The 22,990-nt window shown below is 40.1% G+C and overlaps 3 protein-coding genes across 3 annotated transcripts in view; 1 reads left to right on the forward strand and 2 right to left on the reverse strand.

The window, feature by feature from the left end:
• Window positions 1-38: 38 nt before the first annotated feature.
• On the reverse strand, window positions 39-13,835 carry LOC311110554 (protein CC2D2B-like). Its single transcript, XM_084153061.1, has 23 exons — window positions 13,763-13,835; window positions 13,406-13,583; window positions 13,069-13,222; window positions 12,694-12,838; window positions 12,396-12,498; window positions 11,990-12,193; window positions 11,648-11,734; window positions 11,383-11,477; window positions 10,690-10,851; window positions 10,127-10,243; window positions 9,888-9,911; window positions 9,557-9,653; window positions 9,298-9,396; window positions 7,498-7,674; window positions 7,189-7,215; window positions 6,871-7,080; window positions 4,354-4,443; window positions 4,049-4,162; window positions 2,579-2,713; window positions 1,996-2,109; window positions 1,702-1,760; window positions 1,390-1,567; window positions 39-698 (listed from the first exon to the last, which is right to left on the reverse strand). Exons 1-23 carry the CDS (start codon window positions 13,798-13,800, stop codon window positions 474-476), a joined length of 2,832 nt encoding a protein of 943 aa, XP_084009187.1. The 5' UTR covers window positions 13,801-13,835; the 3' UTR covers window positions 39-473.
• A 202-nt stretch (window positions 13,836-14,037) lies between these two features.
• LOC311110632 (protein CC2D2B-like) lies at window positions 14,038-22,410 on the reverse strand. Its single transcript, XM_084153166.1, has 12 exons — window positions 22,347-22,410; window positions 20,319-20,465; window positions 20,148-20,221; window positions 19,986-20,063; window positions 19,721-19,813; window positions 18,294-18,417; window positions 17,998-18,134; window positions 17,396-17,524; window positions 17,003-17,212; window positions 16,801-16,892; window positions 16,570-16,710; window positions 14,038-14,152 (listed from the first exon to the last, which is right to left on the reverse strand). Exons 2-12 carry the CDS (start codon window positions 20,377-20,379, stop codon window positions 14,056-14,058), a joined length of 1,236 nt encoding a protein of 411 aa, XP_084009292.1. The 5' UTR covers window positions 20,380-20,465; window positions 22,347-22,410; the 3' UTR covers window positions 14,038-14,055.
• LOC311110634 (TATA-binding protein-associated factor 172-like) overlaps window positions 21,709-22,990 on the forward strand; it is a 66,159-nt gene continuing 64,877 nt past the window's right edge. Inside the window, exon 1 of the mRNA XM_084153170.1 lies at window positions 21,709-22,082. Coding sequence (XP_084009296.1) covers window positions 22,069-22,082 — 14 coding nt within the window. The 5' untranslated portion in view covers window positions 21,709-22,068. The remainder of the gene's footprint in view (window positions 22,083-22,990) is intronic.

Here is a 22,990-nt window from a genome sequence, read left to right on the forward strand (position 1 = left end):
GGTTTATTTTTAATAACACATCATATTGTTGGTATACTGTTTATGCCAGTAAAGTATGCAGTATGTATATCAATTGGCCTACAAGCCTTTATGCATACCATCAACACAAAACACCTACAAATATTACCTAAAACATTTCACAAACCACATTGTGAACTTGAAAGAATACCAGATGATGTGCTAATCAAGGGTTTAACAAATATAGGTTCTTGTTGCTGGCATATTTATGGACAACTTTATTGTACAGTATTTCCATTAATTTACTATGTACAGGTTTGTGGATTATCTCTTGGTCTGACTCATTCTGCATTCCTTTCCCACAGTAGTAGCTGCTAAGAAACGCTGACCCTGAAAGGCAGAGGTTTTGTTCATGAGGGCATGCAAAAAAACGAACAAAAAAGGGTTCCAGGTAGTCCCTCCCTGTTTCAGTCAGTTTTCTTCCATTTGGTGCCTAAGAACACAACCAGGGTGTCTCAGTGCTCGTGTACTGAAGGAACATAGAACACTCCATGCTGGTGTTTGACCAGTGTTGCCAGGAATATCCACACTGACAGGATGTGGTTGGGGTATGGGTGGATGTATGTGGAGAGAGCAAACTCTGTCCCAGGGATCTCAGTGCTGTGGATTCTGGTGTTGTAGACCGCCTCGATCACTGTGCTCATGTCTTGGTAGGCCATATGAATGGGAAAGCCAGTCACCTAAAAAACACAGTTAATCAGTGTTTCCCTTTACATAGTTTATTTTTATATTTCTGCCGAGATGCGCTTTTAAGATCAGAGTCAAATTACAACTAATATTTGTAGTAAGTAGCGTTTTATGCATTGAGTCTATTGGAGTTTTTCAATTATGTAAATGCAGATGGGCAGCCCATGCTTTTTCAGCTTATTTATTTAAAGCCGTTATGCTGCATCAGTTGGGCTACAGGTTATAATGCTTTTAAAGGGAAAACTATATTTCAGATGGTGTCAATTTTAATTCATTTTGGAGTAGACTGTCCTTTTTAATGTCACTAGAAGTGACCTTCTCCCGCTACATTTGCCACTGCTGCTGAAACAAATTGTAGGGGAAACACTTTGTTAATCTTCATTTTCAATATTTTTTTCTGATTGTATACCCAATAATGGTCACTGTCATCAGTCATGTAGCAAGTCTTACAACAGTATCCACCTATTTTATTATCTCAAGGCCTGCATGTTTTCTATCAAATGTAAGGACAATCCCAAACATCACACCCTCCCCATTGTACGAGAGCAGGGTTGTTCATCAGGACACACAACAGAAAACGTCCAGGTAGTCCCTTCCTGTTTCAGTCCATTTGGTCCCTAATGAACACTATCCACTCTGATTCCCCTTTCTTATTAAAGAGGGTTACGGGTGGGCCTATTTCACCTTGTAATCCTTCATGGTGTCCAGGACCCTGTCTATCTCTAGCTCTAGTGTGTCAGGGGCTGGGTTCCTCTCAAGCTTCTGCATGACCTCAGAGAGCATGACTGCGCAGCGGGGGCTCCAGCGCGTAGGGTGGGGGCTTCTCCAGTCCATCACACAACTCTTCAGTTTCATCTCCATCCTGTGTTGAAGAATGAAATTCATTAATTAATGGATGGGACTGATAAGACCATAGCGTGAAATACAGGACAATTATTTCATTTAAGATAAAAGCAATGCATAGCCTTAATTAAATATAGAATCGTATTAACATACCTTCTTTGAAGGAGATTGACCAGATCTATTTGAGAGGGATGGTATTTAATTTCTGTTGGCTGAAATATTTTACAGTTAGCCTTGGGCAGTTTTATTTCCTGTGCGTAGTTGACTCAATATAAGTAATAAGTTATGTTCTTCAAATATGACCTACTTTCAAATATTTCACTTCTATTCACTAGATGTCACTAATTCTCAATGAGGAAAACCTACGGCTCTTATGTTTGGAACCGTATCTTACATTTTATGTTTTGTCAAAAACACTACAGTAGCAAAACACTAAGTTCAAGATACCATTGAGGATTTGTCAGAGTTGAATCCTTTGGGGAATAAGGGTTTCCATGTGGCATTATTTGATACGTCAAAAGTGATGGGCATCTTTCTTGTTGGTTGGAGATGGAACCACACCTGAGAGACATCAGTCAGATCAAGCACATGACATTTATGGTCAATGGACATGTCACCTAAAAACTTTAAGACAGTCAAGATAGCGGCTGTTGACAATAATCATTTTCAACAGTTTTAGCGCACCACACGCCTGGTGAACAAGACTTGCATAGAATGCACGTGTTGGTCATATAATGATGTAGCAGTATCAATCACTGACAGTGATTGTAGGTCACAACACAGTCTCATGACACTGTTACATAAATGTAACATTGAATAACTGGTACAACGCAGTAGCATAGTAAACAATAGCATAACAAACAGCATGTGCCGGGACAAGGAACAGCAGTTGGGAAGTGGACTTTGGGACAGGGAGTTATTGATTTGACCACCTCTGCTTTGACTAAACTCAAATACACAACATCTGAGTGGATGACATAATACATCAAATTAAACGGAGGGTATCCATGTCTATGGACTCCACGCTTACATTTTCACCATTGACCAGACAGTCGACAGTCTTTAGAGGACAGAAGGAGTCGTATGACTGGTAGTGTTTCCCATCTCTGGGGTTCCACAACACAAACCAAGTGTTCTCCTGAGTAAGGACATACGTGGTCTCTCCCTGAAAAAACAAAACATGAATGCTACTGTGTTGCCCTCAATGAATACAATTAAATACATTGCACTAAAGGTGTAGTCTATTTTCTCAGCTGACTTGCAAATACATTGATTTGGACGGGAGTGCATTGTGTTGTTTTATGTATACAGTGCCTTCAGAAAGTATTCACACCACTTGACTTTTTCCATATTTTGTTGTATTACAGCCTGAATTTTAAATGAATTAAGTTGAGATTTTGTGTCACTGGCCTACACACAATACCCCATAATGTCAAAGTGGAATTATGTTTTTAGTTTTAATTTTGATAAATTATCACAACCTCCCCATTGTATGAGAGCAGGGTCGTGTTCATTAGGGCACATAACAGAAAACGTCTTAAACAATGCACATAAGTTGCATGGACTCACTGTGTGTTTAACATTATTTTTGAATGACTACCTCATCTCTGTACCCCACACATACAGTTATCTGTAAGGTCCCTCAGTCGAGCAGTGAATTTCAAACACAGATTCAACCACAAAGAGAAGGGAGGTTTTCCAATGCTTCGCAAAGAAGGGCACCTATTGGTAGATGGGTAGACATTTTAAAAAGCAGACATTGAATATCCCTTTGACCATGGTGAAGTTATTAATTACACTTCGGATGGTGTATCAATACACCCAGTCACAACAAAGATACAGGTGTCCTTCCTAACTCAGTTGCCCGAGAGGAAGGACACCGCTCAGGGATTTCACCATTAGGCGAATGGTGACGTTAAAATAAACAGAATAGAGCTAAGCACAGGCAAAATCCTAGAGGAAAACCTGGTTCAGTCTGCTTTCCAACAGACACTGGGAGACAAATTCACCTTTCAGCAGGACAATAACCTAAAACACAAGGCCAAATATACTCTGGAGTTGCTTACCAAGACAACATGGAATGTTCCTGAGTGGCCTAGTTACAGTTTTGACTTAAATCGGCTTGAAAATCAATGGCAAGACTTGAAAATGGCTGTCTAGCAATGATCAACAACCAACTTGACATTAAAAATAATAATGTGCAAATATTGTACAATTCAGGTGTGCAAAGCTCTTAGAGATTTACCCAGAAAGACTAACCGCTTTAATCGCTGCCAAAGGTGATTCTAACATGTATTGACTCAGGGGGTTGAATACTTATGTAATCAAGATATATTAGTGTTTTGTTTTTTTCAAATGTTAGAATTTGTGTAGATCATTGACAAATAATGACAAATCCATTTTAATCCCACCTTGTAACACAACAAAATGTGGACAAAGTCAAGGGGTGTGAATACTTTTTGAAGGCAATGGACATTAAACAGGACATGTCAATTGTTACCTCTATGACAGATGTTCCCACGAGAAGCCACCCATTCAACTTCAGGTCATGAAAGAAGTTGCACAGCAGAACTGCCAAACTGACATCGTTTCCCATAGCCAGCTCCAAGCATTGCTATTGTGTATAGCAAAGGTGTACAATAAGGAATGAAAAAGCACCACTGGGTTAACAACAAGCTGATCAAACTATGTTGATAATTCCTAGTATTTTTCTTGGTATTTAATATCTGCTGAACATAAGTGATGTTTTAATTCTTGGCTCTGTGAAACAAAATGTTAATTCTACAACATGGTCTGTTTGTTTACCTCTGAGGTGAGCCACATGTCCCCACTGTCACCAACGTCAGATGGGAAGGACAAGGTGGGAATCAGGGACACAAAGGCTGCCACCCTCTCCTGGGTTATACAGAGTTTTAAAAAATTAAGAGCACAACATAATGCCTATTTAAATCAATTAAAGGGCAACTCCACTACTTTCCAACCGCATTTTCATTATCTCCAGCACAATACCTGTGTCAACATACAGTGGGGAGAACAAGTATTTGATACACTGCCGATTTTGCAGGTTTTCCTACTTACAAAGCATGTAGAGGTCTGTAATTTTTATCATAGGTACACTTCAACTGTGAGAGACGGAATCTAAAACAAACATCCAGAAAATCACATTGTATGATTTTTAAGTAATTCATTTGCATTTTATTGCATGACATAAGTATTTGATACATCAGAAAACTTAATATTTGGTACAGAAACCTTTGTTTGCAATTACAGAGATCATACGTTTCCTGTAGGTCTTGACCAGGTTTGCACACACTGCAGCAGGAATTTTGGCCCACTCCTCCATACAGACCTTCTCCAGATCCTTCAGGTTTCGGGGCTGTCGCTGGGCAATACGGACTTTCAGCTCCCTCCAAAGATTTTCTATTGGGTTCAGGTCTGGAGACTGGCTAGGCCACTCCAGGACCTTGAGATGCTTCTTACGGAGGCACTCCTTAGTTGCCCTGGCTGTGTGTTTCGGGTCGTTGTCATGCTGGAAGACCCAGCCACGACCCATCTTCAATGCTCTTACTGAGGGAAGGAGGTTGTTGGCCAAGATCTCGCGATACATGGCCCCATCCATCCTCCCCTCAATACTGTGCAGTCGTCCTGTCCCCTTTGCAGAAAAGCATCCCCAAAGAATGATGTTTTCACCTCCATGCTTCACAGTTGGGATGGTGTTCTTGGGGTTGTACTCATCCTTCTTCTTCCTCCAAACACGGTGAGTGGAGTTTAGACCAAAAAGCTAAATTTTTGTCTCATCAGACCACATGACCTTCTCCCATTCCTCCTCTGGATCATCCAGATGGTCATTGGCAAACTTCAGACGGGCCTGGACATGCGCTGGCTTGAGCAGGGGGACCTTGCGTGCGCTGCAGGATTTTAATCCATGACGGCGTAGTGTGTTACTAATGGTTTTCTTTGAGACTGTAGTCCCAGCTCTCTTCAGGTCATTGACCAGGTCCTGCCGTGTAGTTCTGGGCTGATCCCTCACCTTCCTCATGATCATTGGTGCCCCACGAGTTGAGATCTTGCATGGAGCCCCAGATCGAGGGTGATTGACCGTCATCTTGAACATCTTCCATTTTCTAATAATTGTGCCAACAGTTGTTGCCTTCTCACCAAGCTGCTTGCCTATTGTCCTGTAGCCCATCCCAGCCTTGTGCAGGTCTACAATTTTATCCCTGATGTCCTTACACAGCTCTCTGGTCTTGGCCCTTGTGGAGAGGTTGGAGTCTGTTTGATTGAGTGTGTGGACAGGTGTCTTTTATACAGGTAACGAGTTCAAACAGGTGCAGTTAATACAGGTAATGAGTGGAGAACAGGAGGGCTTCTTAAAGAAAAACTAACAGGTCTGTGAGAGCCAGAATTCTTTCTGGTTGGTAGGTGATCAAATACTTATGTCATGCAATAAAATGCAAATGAATTACTTAAAAATCATACAATGTGATTTTCTGGATTTTTGTTTTAGATTCCGTCTCTCACATTTTTCTTAGGAAATAAATATACATTTAAAAAGTTCTACCCATTGACATCATCAAACGTTAAAACATTTTAAAACACTATGAGATTCGCGGTGACATGGGGAGCAACATAATACCCTCCCTTGGGCTAGAAACTCATTGCAGGTTTTGAAAATCACTATTTGTTACTTTTAATCTATCCTACCCTTTGATGTCACAGAGAAGCATTTTTTTAGGCCCTTATCTTTTTAACCACAGATCATAGCAACATGCTGTTTTCACATATTTTGACACTGGTTTGGCGCTGGAGATGATGAATATGAGGTTGAAAAGTGGGTGAATTGCCCTTTAATATAATGCATATAAACAAATTAACTGAGTTCCATCCAAACAACTCCAAATAAGTACAACTTCCAAAGCATGAATACAACTGTGCTTTCATACGATTCCATGTTGTTTATGTCTTTAGCTGGAAAATGTTAGTACATCCAAACCAATTTTGTGTAATGATTCAACTAAATGTTTTGACTAATGTGCTAATGACTCACTTTTGGGCCTGTAAACTACACCAAATATATTTTAGACATGAACGTTATGGGTTTAATCATTCTAATGATAGTGATGTTATAGTCAGACCTGTGTTCAAATACTATTTTAAATAATTTGAAATACTTTCGCTAGGGTTGATTGAGCTTGTCTATAAAAGTTTAAAAAACGGAAAACCCCACCCATCTGGCACTCCAGGCAGACTAAAGCAAACGCTCAGTATTTGAAAGATTTCAAATAGTATTTGAACCCAGATCTAGTTATGTTGGAGCCTTACTAGAACAGACATGTTATTGTCGGGGGTGTCCAGTACAACTTCCTGTGGAGGAGGAAGTGGCTTGAAGAACCGGTGTGCCAGGACAAACTTCCCCTCACTGTTTATCACTGTGGTTATGACTCGCTTCTTCACCCGGCCTGCTGCCACCTTACACTGCTTCTCATACTCATAGGTCAAGTCCAGCAAGTCCTCATCCTCGTCTGTGGAAAACTATGTGGAGACAGATACAAACACAGAATTCAGTAGGAGCCACAGCAGTACATGGAAAAGGATGACTCATCAGTTAGGATAAGCAATACAAATTGGACTGATACTCACCAGCCAAAGGGGCTTCTGGTCACCATCCTAAATGTGAATAGGGCAAATAGTACATTTCCATGGATGTGTGTTCTTATACAGTTGTACAATTGCTTATCAATCACAGGAGTCATGACATTAAACATAAGCACATCAAGATAATGGATGCTGATTAAAATAATTATATTCCATATCTTATCGATCAATATCTTCCACTGCAAAAGTCTAAATCAAATAACAACAATGAAGTGTTTTTAGTTGAAGGCAAAGAGGTTTTAAAACATAGTACCTCTTTAATATTAAACAGTATTAAACATTAAAATAATTTGCCTTTGCCATCTGGTCATCACTCAGAGAGATGGCTGGATCCAAAGTGATGAAGACATTAATGAAACTGGTATTTCTTCTCGCGGGTATCTCTATGCCCTGGTCATTGACCATATCTTCCCCTGTCCATGTGTAGCCCAATAGGGTCGGTGGGGTACAGATGGTCAGTTTCTCATACACCTATCAAAATATAAGATATGGGCAAATTGACTGCTGATATGCCACTGTTAGATAAAAGGGTTCCAAAAGGATTCTTTGCAGAGGGATAGGTTTCTACCAAGAACCGTTTTCATCTGAAGAACCCTTTCTTTTAAATAGTGCCTGAGCATTTACTGTTTAACTCAGTGTTTAAACTTTAGTAGACTGTTTTAAACTATACCTATATGGGAATATTTGTGCATGTATCTTGTACCTTAATCATTTTACATATACAGTCCTGATATAGTTGATATCTTTGCCATGATTTTCTGTCTTTCAAATGAGTATTTTCTGTGATTTATTGAGCAGAGAGTAGGACAACAGAAGGGACTATGAGTGAACCAGCAATGTATTGTATGGTACACAGCAAATTGACCAGTTTTACCTAGTGTTGTTTTTCAGTGTACATAGTGTTGATTCAGGAGTTAAATTAACTTAACACTAAGTGGTGTAAAATAACCGCAGTGTTGGTGTTAATAACCAGAGTTTAGTGTGATTGTGTCATTTTTACTCTGTGTAGAATATTTCTCAACATGCTCTATTGCAGGTTGATTTTCAGAACTGTTTGTTTCAATATCTGTGTTTTTGCATGCACATTGATTGGTTGATTCATGTTGTGCTACACAAAGACAAATAACATACATTTTTCTAAACTAATCCAATCTGTTAGTAGTTGGACTTTTTGCACCCGTTACTGAGATGGCTGTTCCAGTTTAGATGGTTTAGGTAGTCTCATTAACCAATCTTCCCTATCCTGGCAGTCAATCTCAATGCAGGTTGCGGGATTCCAATAGGAATTACACATCACTTTGCAAGCCAGCATAATGTGACTTGCAGTCCTGATGTGGTCTTTAAAACCAGGAGTTTCCTATCACAACTGGGTTAGGGTATAACTAGGCCCTCGAAGAAAGGACTTATGATATGTAATGTATTGTCATAAAGAATGTAATAGTAAAGCTGGTGGAACCGTTCATACAAGGTTCTAAAATTAGTAAGAACCCTTCAAAGATAAAAGTGTTCTCGGTAGAACCCTTCATAGAGGGTTCTAGGAAGAACCTTTAGATGATAAAAGGGTTATTGGTAGAACCATTTATAGAGGGTTCTAGGAAGAACCCTTCATAGAGGGTTCTAAGTAGAACCATTTACAGAGGGTTCTATGAAGAACCCTTCATAGAGGGTTCTGGGTAGAACCCTCTGCAGAGGATTCTACCTACCACCAAAAAGGGTTCCCATATGGAGACAAGCCAAAGAACCCTATATGGTTCTACATAGCACCTTTTTTCTAAGATTGCAGAGAAGACAAAAAGCATGAGCTGGCGCCCACCCAGAGAACATTATTTAGTATAGAGGTGCTGACTAACGGTGAATAAACTGGAAGCTATGAAAACAAAGAGAGTATCACACTCTATGTATAAACTCCCAGTAATTTATTGGGTAAACAACCAACGATTCGGCATTACTGTGCCTTTCTTTGTTTCTATTACACACAGTAAGCAACCACAGCAGCTTATCAACATTACTAGGCCAAGTTGGACAAAGCTGACAGACTTTCAATCCTTTTATCAGGCTTGTGCAGAACCTGAAGGTGTGTGTGCGGAACAGTACCTTGGATTGCTGCAGCAGAGATCTGAAGGGTAAGGTGACTGAGCCCAGCCACTGTCTGCCAGAGAACACCTGGGTGCCACAGCCTCTCAGAGAACTGCTCTGGGTTTCACACAGGTGAGATGAAAGATGACAGAAAAAAGAGAGTAAGGGAGGGATGGAGATGGAGATGGAGAGACAGAATGTTGATTTCCGGTTCACTCTGTGATTTGAAGTGGCCTTTGAACAGTGATTGTACTTTCATAGTTGAGGCTTACAGTACCTCAATGACTTGAAAGGACATCTCATCAAACACGTTTATGACAATGTTGTCTTGTACTTTGGAAAGGGCTGCGTGGCTATAATCACCCCCTAAGGATCTGAGAGAACATTACATTTTACATTTCTGAAACTTTCTTTTATTAGCATGAACAGTACTGGTTTATGTGTAAGGATGTACAGTATTCACTTGTTGAACCAGTTGGAGATGGAATTAAAAGTGAATTAGGACAGTAGCGGGTGTCATACTTAAACTCCAGGGTGAACTCTTCCCTCCAGCATGGGTTGGGTCCCTGTTCTATGCTGCTCTCATACGTTGTCTCCTGAAACCTAACCTCAACGAAGGGCTGAACCTGAGCCTGGCACAACCATGGGACAAACTCAACCTACTGTTATGAACCTACATAAGCATATTGCCATATATACAGCATGTCATGTCAGTGGCCTATATGACAAAAAAAGCTATCAGGAAAATAAGTGAATGTAGTATCTGACTGTCAATGCAATTTGAATTCTGTTTCAATATACAGTATGCTGTTGACACTGATCACCTCTGTCTGTGATATTTTATCACCAAATATGTGCTACCTCTACCAATTTTACCTGTAGAACAGCCTTTTCTGAGCTGCTTGTCATGTTGTGTCTGCTGCTGCTAGTCAGAGCACAGCAGGAGCCTCTTGCGTGAATCTCCCTAAAGGTACACAAAACACAACTCCTTAGATCTGCTTCCACACAGATGGACCTGCGCTGTCAAGGAAATATAAAGTAGTGTCTATTTTTGACTATGTTCTCTATGAGCATGGTTGTCAAGTGGGGAGGAAATTCAGTTTTAAAAAATTATCTTTGCTAGAATTGGATAAGAGGACCGTTACATCACGCATTGTACAGTGAGAATTATATTAGGATAAGGATAGCTGCAGGCATGATAAGCTGAAGTATCTGCCATTGTGGGGTTGTTGCCAACTATTTTGTAGATATAGAGAATATGTTCAGCTAATAGTATAAGTAGTATTGGGTTGGGTGTACTGTAAAGTGATGATAGTAGACGTTGAGGTATTTGTTATAGTAATAGCATAGGTTTGACGTTAGAAGCTGTAGTTGTAAAAGTAGTAGGATGGGTAGAACTTGGATCAATACTTGAGGAAAGCCTCCTGGCGAACAGGCAGGGCCTGGGCATTGTTGATGGCAACACGGATCCTCAGGTCCCCGTCTGAGAGGGAGCAGGTAGGAATGATCTTCGTCTTCACACGCTGAGGCCGGAGAGGTCGCTTCAGTCTGAACATGTCCCAGTCGAACTCCCTGATGGGGTGGAGAGTGTTAGCCTGCAATCCAAATGGATATGCTCCATTTCAATGGTGAAACAAAGCATATCAGTTTGGATTCCAGGCTAGGATTCTAGAAGTGTCCGAGCAAAACATAGAGACATGTATCATCATGTAGCCTGGTGGCAGGTAGCCTAGCAATTAGAGCGTTGTGCCAGTAACCGAAAGGTTGCTAGTTCAAATCCCAGAGCTGACAAGGTGAAAAATCTGTCGATGTGCCTTTGAGTAAGGTATTTAACCCTAATTGCTCAAGGGTGGCTGTTGAATGGCAGACCCTGGCTGTGACAACCCCGCTCTCCGACGGTGTCTCAGGGAGAATGGGATATGCAAAAAAACACATTGAAATAGGACAAATAGAAGCACCTACTCAATTATTATTATGTCTGCCATTTCGCAGAAGCCTCAAGAGCTAAAGATACTTTTAGATGTCTTTATGACGTGGTTTGTGGGCTGTACAGCAACACCATTTGTATGCGGAGAGGTGTGAAGGAGAAAAAGAGACACTCACGTCACTGTATCTGCCTCTTGGTACTCAGTGACTATATCAGAGAACTTGTATTTCCTCTTGATGTTCAACAGTTTCTTTCGTGCCAAATTCAACGCCTAAAAAAACAATTACAGCTCACATGACAATCGAAAATGACACGTCTTAATTGCTACTCGTTAGCCCGTGTTCATATATCAAACATATCATATGAGTAAGCTGTGAACACAGACATACATGATCAAATGCTAATTACAGATTAAATAATCTAGAGAAGGAAGAAGAGTACCTTTTGGATGTAGTGGATAGAGCGTGCTCTCTGCATTGTGATAGGGTCTTCATCCATAAGGAACAGACTTGGGGATGCATCATAATCCTGAGAAACAACAAAGTAACAAAAGTCTCACAAAGTTATTGCATGAAGAGAGTAAAGTATGTACCTGTATGAAACTATTTATGAAACCAAGCCAAAACATTGCAGAATATAGGGATGAGGAAGTAGTCTACTCTGGTCTCAGATCTGTTCATGCTGTGTATAGCCAAACATTGGCATGACAATGACCATGCTGTAGGAATTGGCAAGACAGCACAAACTAATCTGGAACCAGGCTAATAATGAAAAGGGCATTACAGCGAACATGGCTTCAGTAATGTCTCTGTCGTGGAGAGGGATGGGTTTGGAGAGGCTGACGTCCACAGCATGAGAGCTCCGCAGCTGCAGGAGACCAAAGCGTCTGGACTTCTCCAGCTGCTCCTCGGTGGTGAAGTCAAACTCCTCCTCCAGGGCATGTAGGCGGAAGTGACCCGTGGCTCTGTCTCTCTGCTCACAGGCCTCCTATTGGTCAAACAATATGAGATGCTACTTCAAACGTCCACTTCAAACCAAGTGCTCCGGGCAAGCTTTCATGTTTCAGCACTCCAGCTGTTTCCTGATTCGAATCCATGACAACCACTGAATGTTTTGTATCAACCACACAACATTGGGTTTATTTTGATAGAATACAAGTGGAGGTTCTGAGTCTAGTGTTAACACTCACCCTAAGGAGTTCTGTGAGTTCTGTGTTAGAAGGGTGGTTGGGGTCACACTGAAGGTCCCTGATCCATTCAAGCCTACTCGCATTGGGACCGCTGACCATTGGTCTACAGGCAATGTAACATGGTTAGGGTTTCTATTGCAAGACAGCCTTAAGAAAAGCCTTCAATTCATAAGGTAACAGACAAACAGAGGTGTGTGTGTATGTGCGAGCCTGCGTGCGTGTGAGCATGTATGTGTGTGTGCGTGCGTGCGAAGAAGGCCAACCTTGTGGAAGTCAGTCAGGTGTTGTTCAGACTCACCTGGTGAAGCTGGGTCTGTGTGGTGGGGCAGTGGGCGCCATGGGAAAGCCACTCTCATCCACAGCCCAGGAGAGGACATACAGCAGTCTCCCAGAGGTCATGAGGCACACCTCAGTATCCTCCTTCTCTAGTTTGAATGGGACATCTAAAAAGACCATTGCTTTGTCACTAAAGACCTGGGTTGACATTATCCTCATACAACAACAAAAAAACACATAGTGAGCTACATTACCATAACTTTCTTAATAGACTTTCACAGGATAGCTCATCACTAAATATCAAGTGTTACATGTCCCCCCTTCCCGTGGCAATTTCACCTATGCTAAATATCACATCTTCCAAATAATCACAAACCATAGCTACAACGTTACTCACTGCTCCCAACACCAGCGTAGTAGGCCTTGATGGTTCTGTCACTGCTGAACTCTGACCTCTCCATTGTAGCATTGCTAGAGAGCATGTTCCTGTCTGGTATGGGCACATATATTTTGGCCACAACAGTGCTCTTGTGTTTCACCGTCTCACAAATCTGCAATTGTGAATTTACAAAACAAAATTATTAACAGTTTATAAACTACTTATAAGCCCATTGAAACACATTCTTTATAAAGTGTACCTTCACATTAAGTGTTACTGGAAAAATGTAAGAATATAGCATCTCTCAAAAGCAAAAAACAAATTAACAATATTATTGACAGCAAGAGAAACATACCTCAAGCATAATGTTCTCTGGGCTGTGTATTATCTGCATGTTGAACATCTGTTGAATTTGAACTCTGAAGTCACTGTCGAACGTGGACGGCTCGGACGTAGACACATGCTTTCCATTATAGAATATGTTCACTGATACTTTGTGGTTGGCCAGTTCATATCTTCTAACCTTCTCATCACTGTAAAATAAATAAAATATGAACAAATTGAATACATCGATAACATCAAAATACATGATCATATATCAGTCAGTGCCAAAGTAAGTGCCATGTCCACTCTCAACTGGGTAGTCTTAAAAACAAACATTTCCAGTGAATGAATAAACAACTAGCTTAAATGTTTCTGAAGAGAATCTTACGGAGCACAGCTAGAGGTTGGAGTGACCACCCCACACATAGTAAGAACAGGAACTACATCTAACTGATCTGCCTTCTGGTTGACAGAATCAGTAAACGTCTCCTCTTCTTGTCCTGGAACTGGAGGGATGTCTATCTCCTCTTCTTTAAGCTCCTTCAGCTCCCTGCACAGGTAGTGCTGCTTGATCGTTACGTCTCCATCTGTGTAGAGCCTTGCCTGCAATATGATGTTTACGCGAAAAACTATGCAACAAAGGTTATTACAAACAGTACTGCTATCGTTTATTAATAACAGTTATGTTAAGAGATTGTCAAGAGAGAAGACGCTTGCTTTCATGTGCTCATCTGTCCCAGTTCTGTTTGTCGCGCTGTCGGTGATCCTGGCCTTCACTCTGTGAATGAGATTAGTTTCAATGAAAAAGATAAATTGCACTGCTTTCTAAATACTTCCCGGTTACAACCATAGAGTTGGATAGAGGGCACACTTGACCCAAATATTTTTTGGTATCATTGGCAGTGCCACTGAGGGCCATTCGTCAAATGGATGGAACTTGCTATGGGTTAAGCAAGGTTCACAGAATTCCATCCAGGTCAGCAGGAGGGATCAGCCAATGGATTATACTCCTGAGCAAACATTCCATAACTGCAAGTGGCAGTAAATCACCAACCTTGGCTTTATACCTGTTCAGACTATACCCACTACAACACACTAAGTGATAGTATGCACCTTTTCAGTTTCATTACGAACTGTCATAACACTCATAGAAGTAAAAGAAATGGAACACTTTCAAATAGATGTAGCCTTAAATGGCTCTGCCACAGAAGCAGCCATTGTAAAGACAGGAGATGCGTTCTCTAGTATATCTATAGTAACAACTGCCCTATCCTAAATGCTGAACACATGAATAGCCTACTTTAAGATGATAAACCCTGTATGCTTTGCAATGACTTTAAAAGTCAATGTGAGGGTGAAGTAATATGAATCAAATCAAAATCAAATTTGATTGGTTACATCCACGGAATACAACAGATGTAGATTTGACCATTAAATGCTTACTTACGAGCCCATTCCCAACAATGCAGAGTTACAAAATTAAGAAAAATATTTGCAAAATTTTTTAAAAAGGACATAGTAACACAATAAAATAACAATAACGAGGCTCGATGTGTGTTGTTCATGTGATATGACCGATGACTTTATGGCCAGAATTTGCATGTACAGTATATATAGGCCTATCCTACAGTACCAGTCAAAAGTTTGGACACACCTACTCATTCAAGGGTTTTTCTTTATTTTTTACTATTTTATACATTGTAGAATAATAGTGATGACATCAAAACTATGAAATAACACATATAGAATCATGTAGTAACTAAAAAAGTGTTAAACAAATCAGAATATATATTATATTAGAAATTCTTCAAATAGCCACCCTTTGCCTTGTTGACAGCTTTGCACACTCTTGGCATTCTCTCAAACAGCTTCACCTGGAATGCTTTTCCAACAGTCTTGAAGGAGTTCCCACATATGCTGAGCACTTGTTGGCTGCTTTTCCTTCACTCTGCTGTCCGACTCATCCCAAACCATCTCAATTTGATTGAGGTCGGGGGATTGCGGAGGCCAGGTCATTTGATGCAGCACTCCATCACTCTCCTTCTTGGTAAAATAGCCCTTACACAGCCTGCAGGTGTGTTGGGTCATTGTCCTGTTGAAAAACAAATGGTAGTCCCACTAAGCCCAAACCAGATGTGATGGTGTATCGCTGCAGAATGCTGTGGTAGCCATGCTGGTTAAGTGTGCCTTGAATTCTAAATAAATCACAGACAGTGTCACCAGTAAAGCACCCCCACACCATAACACCTCCTCCTCCATGCTTTACGGTGGGAAATACACATGCGGAGATCATCCGTTCACCCACACCACTTCTCACAAAGACACAGCGGTTCAAATTTGGACTCCAAGCCAAAGGACAGATTTCCACCGGTCTAATGTCCATTGCTCGTGTTTCTTGGCCCAAGCAAGTCTCTTCTTCTTATTGGTGTCCTTTAGTAGTGGCTTCTTTGCAGCAATTTGACCATGAAGGCCTGATTCACACGTTCTCCTCTGAACAGTTGATGTTGAGATGTGTCTGTTACTTGAACTCTGTGAAGCATTTATTTGGGCTGCAATTTCTGAGGCTGGTAACTCTTATGAACTTATCCTCTGCAGCAGAGGCAACTCTGGGTCTTCCATTCCTGTGGCGGTCCTCATGCGAGCCAGTTTCATCATAGCGCTTGATGGTTTTTGCGACTGCACTTGAAGAAACTTCAAAGTTCTTGACATTTTCCGAATTGACTGACTTTCATGTCTTAAAGTAATGATGGACTGTCGTTTCTCTTTGCTTATTTGAGCTGTTCTTGCCATAATATGGACTTGGTCTTTTACCAAATAGGGCTATCTTCTGTATATCCCCCCCCTACTTTGTCACAACACAACTGATTTGCTCAAACAAATTAACTTTTAAGAAGGCACACCTGTTAATTGAAATGCATTCCAGGTGACTACCTCATGAAGCTGGTTGAGAGAGAATGCCAAGAGTGTGCAAAGCTGTCATCAAGGCAAAGGGTGGCTATTTGAAATATATTTTGATTTGTTTAACACTTTTTTGGTTACTACATGATTCCATAAGTGTTATTTCATAGTTTTGATGTCTTCACTATTATTCTACAATGTAGAAAATAGTAAAAATAAAGAAAAACCCTTGAATGAGTAGGTGTGTTCAAACTTTTGACTGGTAGTGTATGTCAAAACAATACAAATGATGCTTACTTATGCAGCTGTAGTTTCACAGTGGTGCTCACATAGCCGTTCTTGGCCCTGAGGGTTTTGATGCGCTTCCAAGCAGCAACAATGTTCCTCACCAGAGAGATGTCTGCCTGCCTCTCATTCTTCAGTGCTACATGGGTCTTTCTGCAGTGAGCAGATTCATTACAGCAATACCTTTACAAACATATAGGTACAGTAAATAATCGTATTTCTTAGAACAGAAATCCCTCTCACCGTATTTCCTGTCTCAGATCCCGTAACTTGGAGCCAGGAGCAGTTTCATCAGTGGTGGTCAAGGCTGTTTCTGACTTCCTCAGTCCCCTTAGCTACCAGTGTGAGGTACAATTATTTTTCTTCAGATTAACAATATACTACTGTATGACTGCATTACTTTCCCCAAATGATTTAAATCGTAAATCTAATGATAGTGTTGTACCTTTTCCCGCAGAAAGGTAGTTGCACCCTTCATCTCACGGGTTTCATAACGCTCATAGAGCTCATACAGTCTCTGAGCCAACACATGCTCTGTACAGAACAGGGGATGGTGGGTGAAATTCAGCCTGGCTAGGTTCAGGTCAAGCTGCCACAGCCCTGCACTGGCCTCTGCATTAGAGACAACAGATCCTGCACTTCGCAGTTTATCAGGCTGTAAGGGGACATGGTGTTACTGACTGCTGTAGGTGCTTCAAGCATGGTATTAATGACAGGTGGAATTAGGTCAAGTGTCTTTGAAAAGAGGGACTTTATATGTAACAAGCCATTCCACTCATAAGACAGTACAACATTACACATTTTACATCACACATAGTACACTCAAGGACAGACTCACCCTTATGTGCACTGTGGCCAGACAAGGAGACTGGCTTGAGAATGGGAAATCTACTTTACAATGCCAATACTTCTGGATTGGGTCCGGAATAGCAATCACGCAACCATTCTCTCCAAACCAGGACTGTCCCTGAACAACAACAAATGGACAGCATCTCTGCTCACTTTTGCTTACACAAGAAAAAGGTCAGCGTGGTACTTTGCTGTAGATAAAATCAGATCAAATGTAATGTGCCTTTATATCAGCAATTTTACATTTTAGTCATTTAGCTAAGCATTGCATAAAATGTTTCATTAGATCCGATTCCATATATTTCCTGAATGGTAAAAGGCACCATTTGTTGAAATCTGAATGTGAACATGAATACTCCTCATTCCTGTGCTCTTTTTAGATATTGCGTAACACATGTTTCATAACCATAATTCTAAAGAGAGCCGTGAAAAGGCTGCTCATATGATGCGATTAAATTATTACAAATATGCATTATGTAACCACTCAATATAAGTCAACCTTTACTCCCTAAACATACTGAAATACAAAATGGAAAATATTGTGATTACGTAACGGAATGTACTTATTATCGATCTAACATGAATCAATACCTTTTCTTCTTCAATCAGCCGGTTGTCCATTTTGTTCATCATCTTCCTCGGCACTTGGGGTCTCTCACAGACATAAAATCCTTCATCCTCCAGAAAACGGGGCTTCAAATACCTTGGTATAATCCTCATTTGGTTTACTGTCATCAGATTAATCTAATTATTCTCACTTTAAAATTATATTTCCTTCACATTCAGTTATAATAACAACAAAAGCAACAATTAGGTACTAAACATCAACACTAGGTATATCCTTTCCATCTCAAAATGATAATATAAAGGCTGTAGGCCTACATCACCTGGTAAATCACTGGGCACAAATAAAAGGTCTGGATTTACATCAAGGGTCTCAATATCTCCAGGAACAAGAGGATTATGACACTCATCCACATTCTCAATATCGATGACAGTATCTATCCCACTCTATTATGGAAACAAAATAAACATGTTTCAATAATGGCTGCACATTAATATTGTGGCGGCAACTTCATAACACAGTTACATAGGTGAATGACAAAATGTTTTACAGGTCCAATGCAGCCGTTTGTATCTCAATATCAAATAATTTCTGGGGAACAATTAAGTACCTTACTAACCAAGTTTCCATCCAAACTTTTTATGCGAGTAAAGTACATGTCGGCTAAAAAATGTAATGACAGGCCTGATGGAAACAGAAAATGTGTCGGTAAACTTTCCAAAATACCCGAACCAAGGTGGGATCTTTTTGTCGGTAAAATGTATAATGCGAGAAATGTCGGTGGAAACAATTTTATGCGCAAATATTTATATAATAACCATCATATCAAAGTAAACTTGGAGTTTACGTGATGACATGTTGTGTGGTCCTCCCTAAATTATGATGAACTTCACAGGATGGTGAAAGTGCAAGGTGATGAGCCTTCCAATATATATCGAGGGTCTAATTCTGGTGACATGATCATCGATGCCTGGCTGCCGTTTGACAAATGCATTTTTTTTGTCCATAATAATCTCATAATGTAGGCTATAGGGCTACCTGCACTGTATCTGGGAGCTGTTGGCTAGAGAGCATGTGCCAATAACAGAGTGGGCACACGCTATATAACACCATCTTTTTTGTGAGAAAACCATCAGTAGAGTTGAAAATACGATAAAAACCCATTTAACTTGGATTTTTTATTCGGTACATGGGAATTTTACCGCTAAAGGTATTTTATGTGTACTACGTCATCACCATCCTGGTGGGAAAATGCACGTATTGTTTTTATGCTGATTTTTGAATATTTGCATGAACACCTGTCACCAATTGTATGGAAACCTAGCTACTGTGATTGTTTTCAATTAAAATGGTAAAAAAGAAACAAAAATAGCTTCTTAGCAAAGAGCAATTTCTCAAGCAAGAATTTTGCTAGGACTGTCTGGGAGTGGTCTGAGTGGGGAGGGGAAAATGTGCTGTTATTGGCAGAGATGTTTGAAACTCTCTTTCTTATTGGTCAATTAACTATTTTCACGCTCAACAGTTTCCTGTGTATATCAAGAATGGTCCAACACCCAAAGGACAACCAGCCAACTTGACACAACTGTGGGAAGCATTGGAGTCAACATGGGCCAGCATCCCTGTACTCAGTGTATATGAAACACAGGAAAATCATGTTTTTGACTGCACTGGGCCTTTAATACATTTATGATCACAGCTATCTTTGTACATTTTCCACCAAATGTATATTCTTCACTATGGTTGGGCTACCTGTTGTGAGAGTGTTCCAGTGGTAGGTCCATTCCTCTCCAACTCATCAAATTCATGGCAGAAGAATCGATAGGCTTCTTCCTCTGAGCATGACTTAAAAGAAAATAGTACAAAGACAGGCCAGATTATAAGAGAAATGCACTCTCTCATTTAAGTAAGTATGTATCAAATCAATAGTACAACCAAACGATGAAAGCCAGGCACAATACCCTGGTCAGACTTCTAGCCTATAATGCACAAATGACAAGACCTGTATTTTCCCTACCTGCTTATCAGCAATCTTCTGAGGTTCTTTTATTCTCACTTCTCTTGCAACATTGATTTTACTTTGAAGGGTTTTTAACTAGATGAGGGAACATAAGAATGACAAGATCAACCTTTTCACATATCGTGGTTATAGCTTTAGTGGAAATAAAAACTATCTCACCTTGTATTCCTGGAGCATGAGTCTACCTCTTTCTTGACTTCTGCTGAGCCTGATATGAGGGGGATGTTGTATCACTGTCAAAACCAAGCGGAGTCAGTAAACACAACACAACAACAATCAAATGCACAATTCTCTACTGAAAATGATTTTTTTAAAGCAGTATGCCAATACCCCTTTCTTGGATGTGTACTCCATCTTGAAGCTGAAGCTTTTCCTTATTCTCCTCTGTCATCCTCACAAACAAATGGATATGTCATACAGAACTGTTTCACTATTGCCAAGTTATAGCCACAAGCCTCATATTTCCTCAAGCGTCACCTTGAAGTTGAGGAAAAATTAGATATACATTTATTAAATTCAGTTGAATATCCTAGAACCACATGTTAGGCTACATCTGGAGGAGATTCATCATAATCATGATGATGTTTACGGTCTAGTGAGACCTGGCAGCCAGGTCACCATGCCATGGCATGGTCCATGGTAGCCCTGGGATCAAATAAACATGAGATCAAATAAACAAAATACTTTAGCTAAACTAGAACAAACAAACAAACTAGATCAAACAAACAAACTCTGAGAAAAGACTAATAATACCATCAGTGAAAGTGTAGGAAAATAACAACCAATTGATAAGTACTAGCTAGTTACTCTCAGCACAGATGAAAGGGGTTGGCTAGTTATTATAATATTTTCCCTCAGCATAGCTAGCTAGCTACTAGTAACGTTAGCTAGTTTGCTAGCTAGCTAGGTTCCTGCCAAATGCATAGCTAGCCAGCCAAAGTTAGCTAGCTAGAACTTGATTGGCTTTGCTTTAGACAGCTCCCTCACTGTAGCTAGATAGCAGCTGATTGACCATAAATCTAGCTACTAGCTATTATTTTTATGCAACATAGCTACTGTACCCAACAAAAGTATGAGATTTCTTCGCCATAATTTCACTGCTCCACTGTGTTAGCTAGCTGTGGCCACACAGCTAAATCAACTTTCTCGTCTTTGCACGAGCTGGCAGTTTCAGCACTGGTCAGCTCCTGGTTCTGAAACTCAGCTACGACCGCCAGATTTGGCTGCTTGCTGAATTATTTTTATTTATTTTTATTTACAAATTTAGCAAGCTGGACACTTCAAGAATGTATAAAATGTAGCTAGACCATTTCAAAATGTTTTGCTTAATTAGCAGCTTGAAATATTAAACTTTGTGACTCTGAAGAAAGTTTAAAATACTTGGTGATGGAGCTTTGATGTACAGTTATGTTAATAAATTAGTTTTATCAAAGCTATCACCATGGTTTGAGTTGCACCATTGAGTAAATGCATTGTACAGACCTGATTGTAAAGGTTGTCTGGTGAATGAAAGGTGCGTGGGCGGGCTTTTGTCAATTCAAAAGGAAAAAAAAATATTTCATGCCAGGATTTTTTTTTTTATCTTCCTACCTTCCTCTTTAATGTTATTTTTGATTGGTCGCTGAAATGGCTTCTAACCAATCAGCCGGCGTCTGCTATGGAGGAAGGAATAAATGCAAGATGGCTCCTCATATAAAATCAGCCTCCTGGGTTCCCTTTAGCGGACAGCAAAACTATTCTTTAAATCGTATTAGATTAAAGTACTTATCTGGGAGTAGTGCTGAAGGTTAATACAAGGTTTAAGGTGATATAAGTTTAATAAATGGCAATTAACTTAGGAAGAAGTTATTGAAGAGACAAGAGGGACCTACTTTGAAGCCATGATTTGATGAACTCATTTCGACTGGTTTCGGGTGGTGAGCTGTGTGACTAAAGAGAGACGCACCAGGGCCTCCTTTGCCTAGGCTAGCTAGCTATCGCATTGGATTAGCGTCAAGTAAAGAGGATAACTTTAAATAAATGATCGCTTCTGTTAAATGCGGATCACAAAAGAGCACATTTACGCATTCAATTAATCGTCATGGCCGTGTCAAGGTGAGATTCCCTAGCTAGCCAACTAGTATGAAAATGCATGGTGGTAATAACTAGCTAACGTTAGCTCTAACTAAATTAACGGTAGCTAGCTTTTTAGCTATTTTATTTAGCCAGCCAGTTTTACTGAGCTAGCTAGCATCTACAAAACAGCAGCTATTGCCAATTAGCTAACGTTATGTATTTTTAGCTAGCTACTAGCAGACCTGTATAGCATACAATTGATCTTGCTAATATGTTCAACGAGACAAGTTACTTTTAGCTAACCGTTAATTGAAGTGCAATCTGCTTGCAAATGTGCCAGTCTGTCATCTTGCAAATTAGATTATCGCTCTTGTGTTTCATCCAGAGATTATTTTGATGAGATTAGTCTCCCAAATGTATGGTTATTGTACGGTGGCTTGTTTCCCTCGTGTCATATTTGATGTGTAAGTTAGTTGGCTAAATAATATAATGGGCAATCGTGTGTCTGAGTTTGTCTAGTCAGGCTCGCAAGAGGATGCCTATTTGAAGCCTTCAGCTAATGCATTATATATATATATATCTCTACCAGAGGTGACTGAATGCTACCTGGATGCAATGATTCATTGACAGTTACCCTCCAGCCAATTTATGAAACTATAATTCTAATGATATGCACATTGTATATTAAATCTGCTGAACATCCTCCTTTTGATATGAAATTAACTAGTTGGTAGTACAATAACAATGAATAACAAATCCTAAATGCTCCACCCTGATCATTTGCATTGAATGCTCAAAGGGGAAAATACTTTTTCTCTCCATGCCTAAACTATTCCTAATCCCAAAAATATGTATACATCGCTTAACCACAATTGTATTAATCTGTAGCCTAGAGATTATGTTGGATTTGTTTTACTTTGAGTGGGATGGGCATTTTGCCACACTGC

This window comes from Coregonus lavaretus (assembly GCF_964263955.1).
Source record: "Coregonus lavaretus genome assembly, chromosome: 36".
NCBI lineage: Eukaryota > Metazoa > Chordata > Actinopteri > Salmoniformes > Salmonidae > Coregonus > Coregonus lavaretus.

Coding starts and splice junctions, on each gene's coding strand:
- LOC311110554 (XM_084153061.1), bottom strand. CDS start 13,800: ATGTGTGGGGTGGTCACTCCAACCTCTAGCTGTGCTCC. Junction 9,912..10,126: donor GTAGAGGTAGCACATATTTG/GTGATAAAATAT, acceptor TGGTTGTGCCAG/GCTCAGGTTCAGCCCTTCGT. Junction 2,110..2,578: donor GTCTGGTCAATGGTGAAAAT/GTAAGCGTGGAG, acceptor GATGTCTCTCAG/GTGTGGTTCCATCTCCAACC.
- LOC311110632 (XM_084153166.1), bottom strand. CDS start 20,379: ATGACAGAGGAGAATAAGGAAAAGCTTCAGCTTCAAGATGGAGTACAC. Junction 16,893..17,002: donor CTACCTTTCTGCGGGAAAAG/GTACAACACTAT, acceptor TCACACTGGTAG/CTAAGGGGACTGAGGAAGTC. Junction 14,153..16,569: donor GTGAAACTACAGCTGCATAA/GTAAGCATCATT, acceptor TCTCATTCACAG/AGTGAAGGCCAGGATCACCG.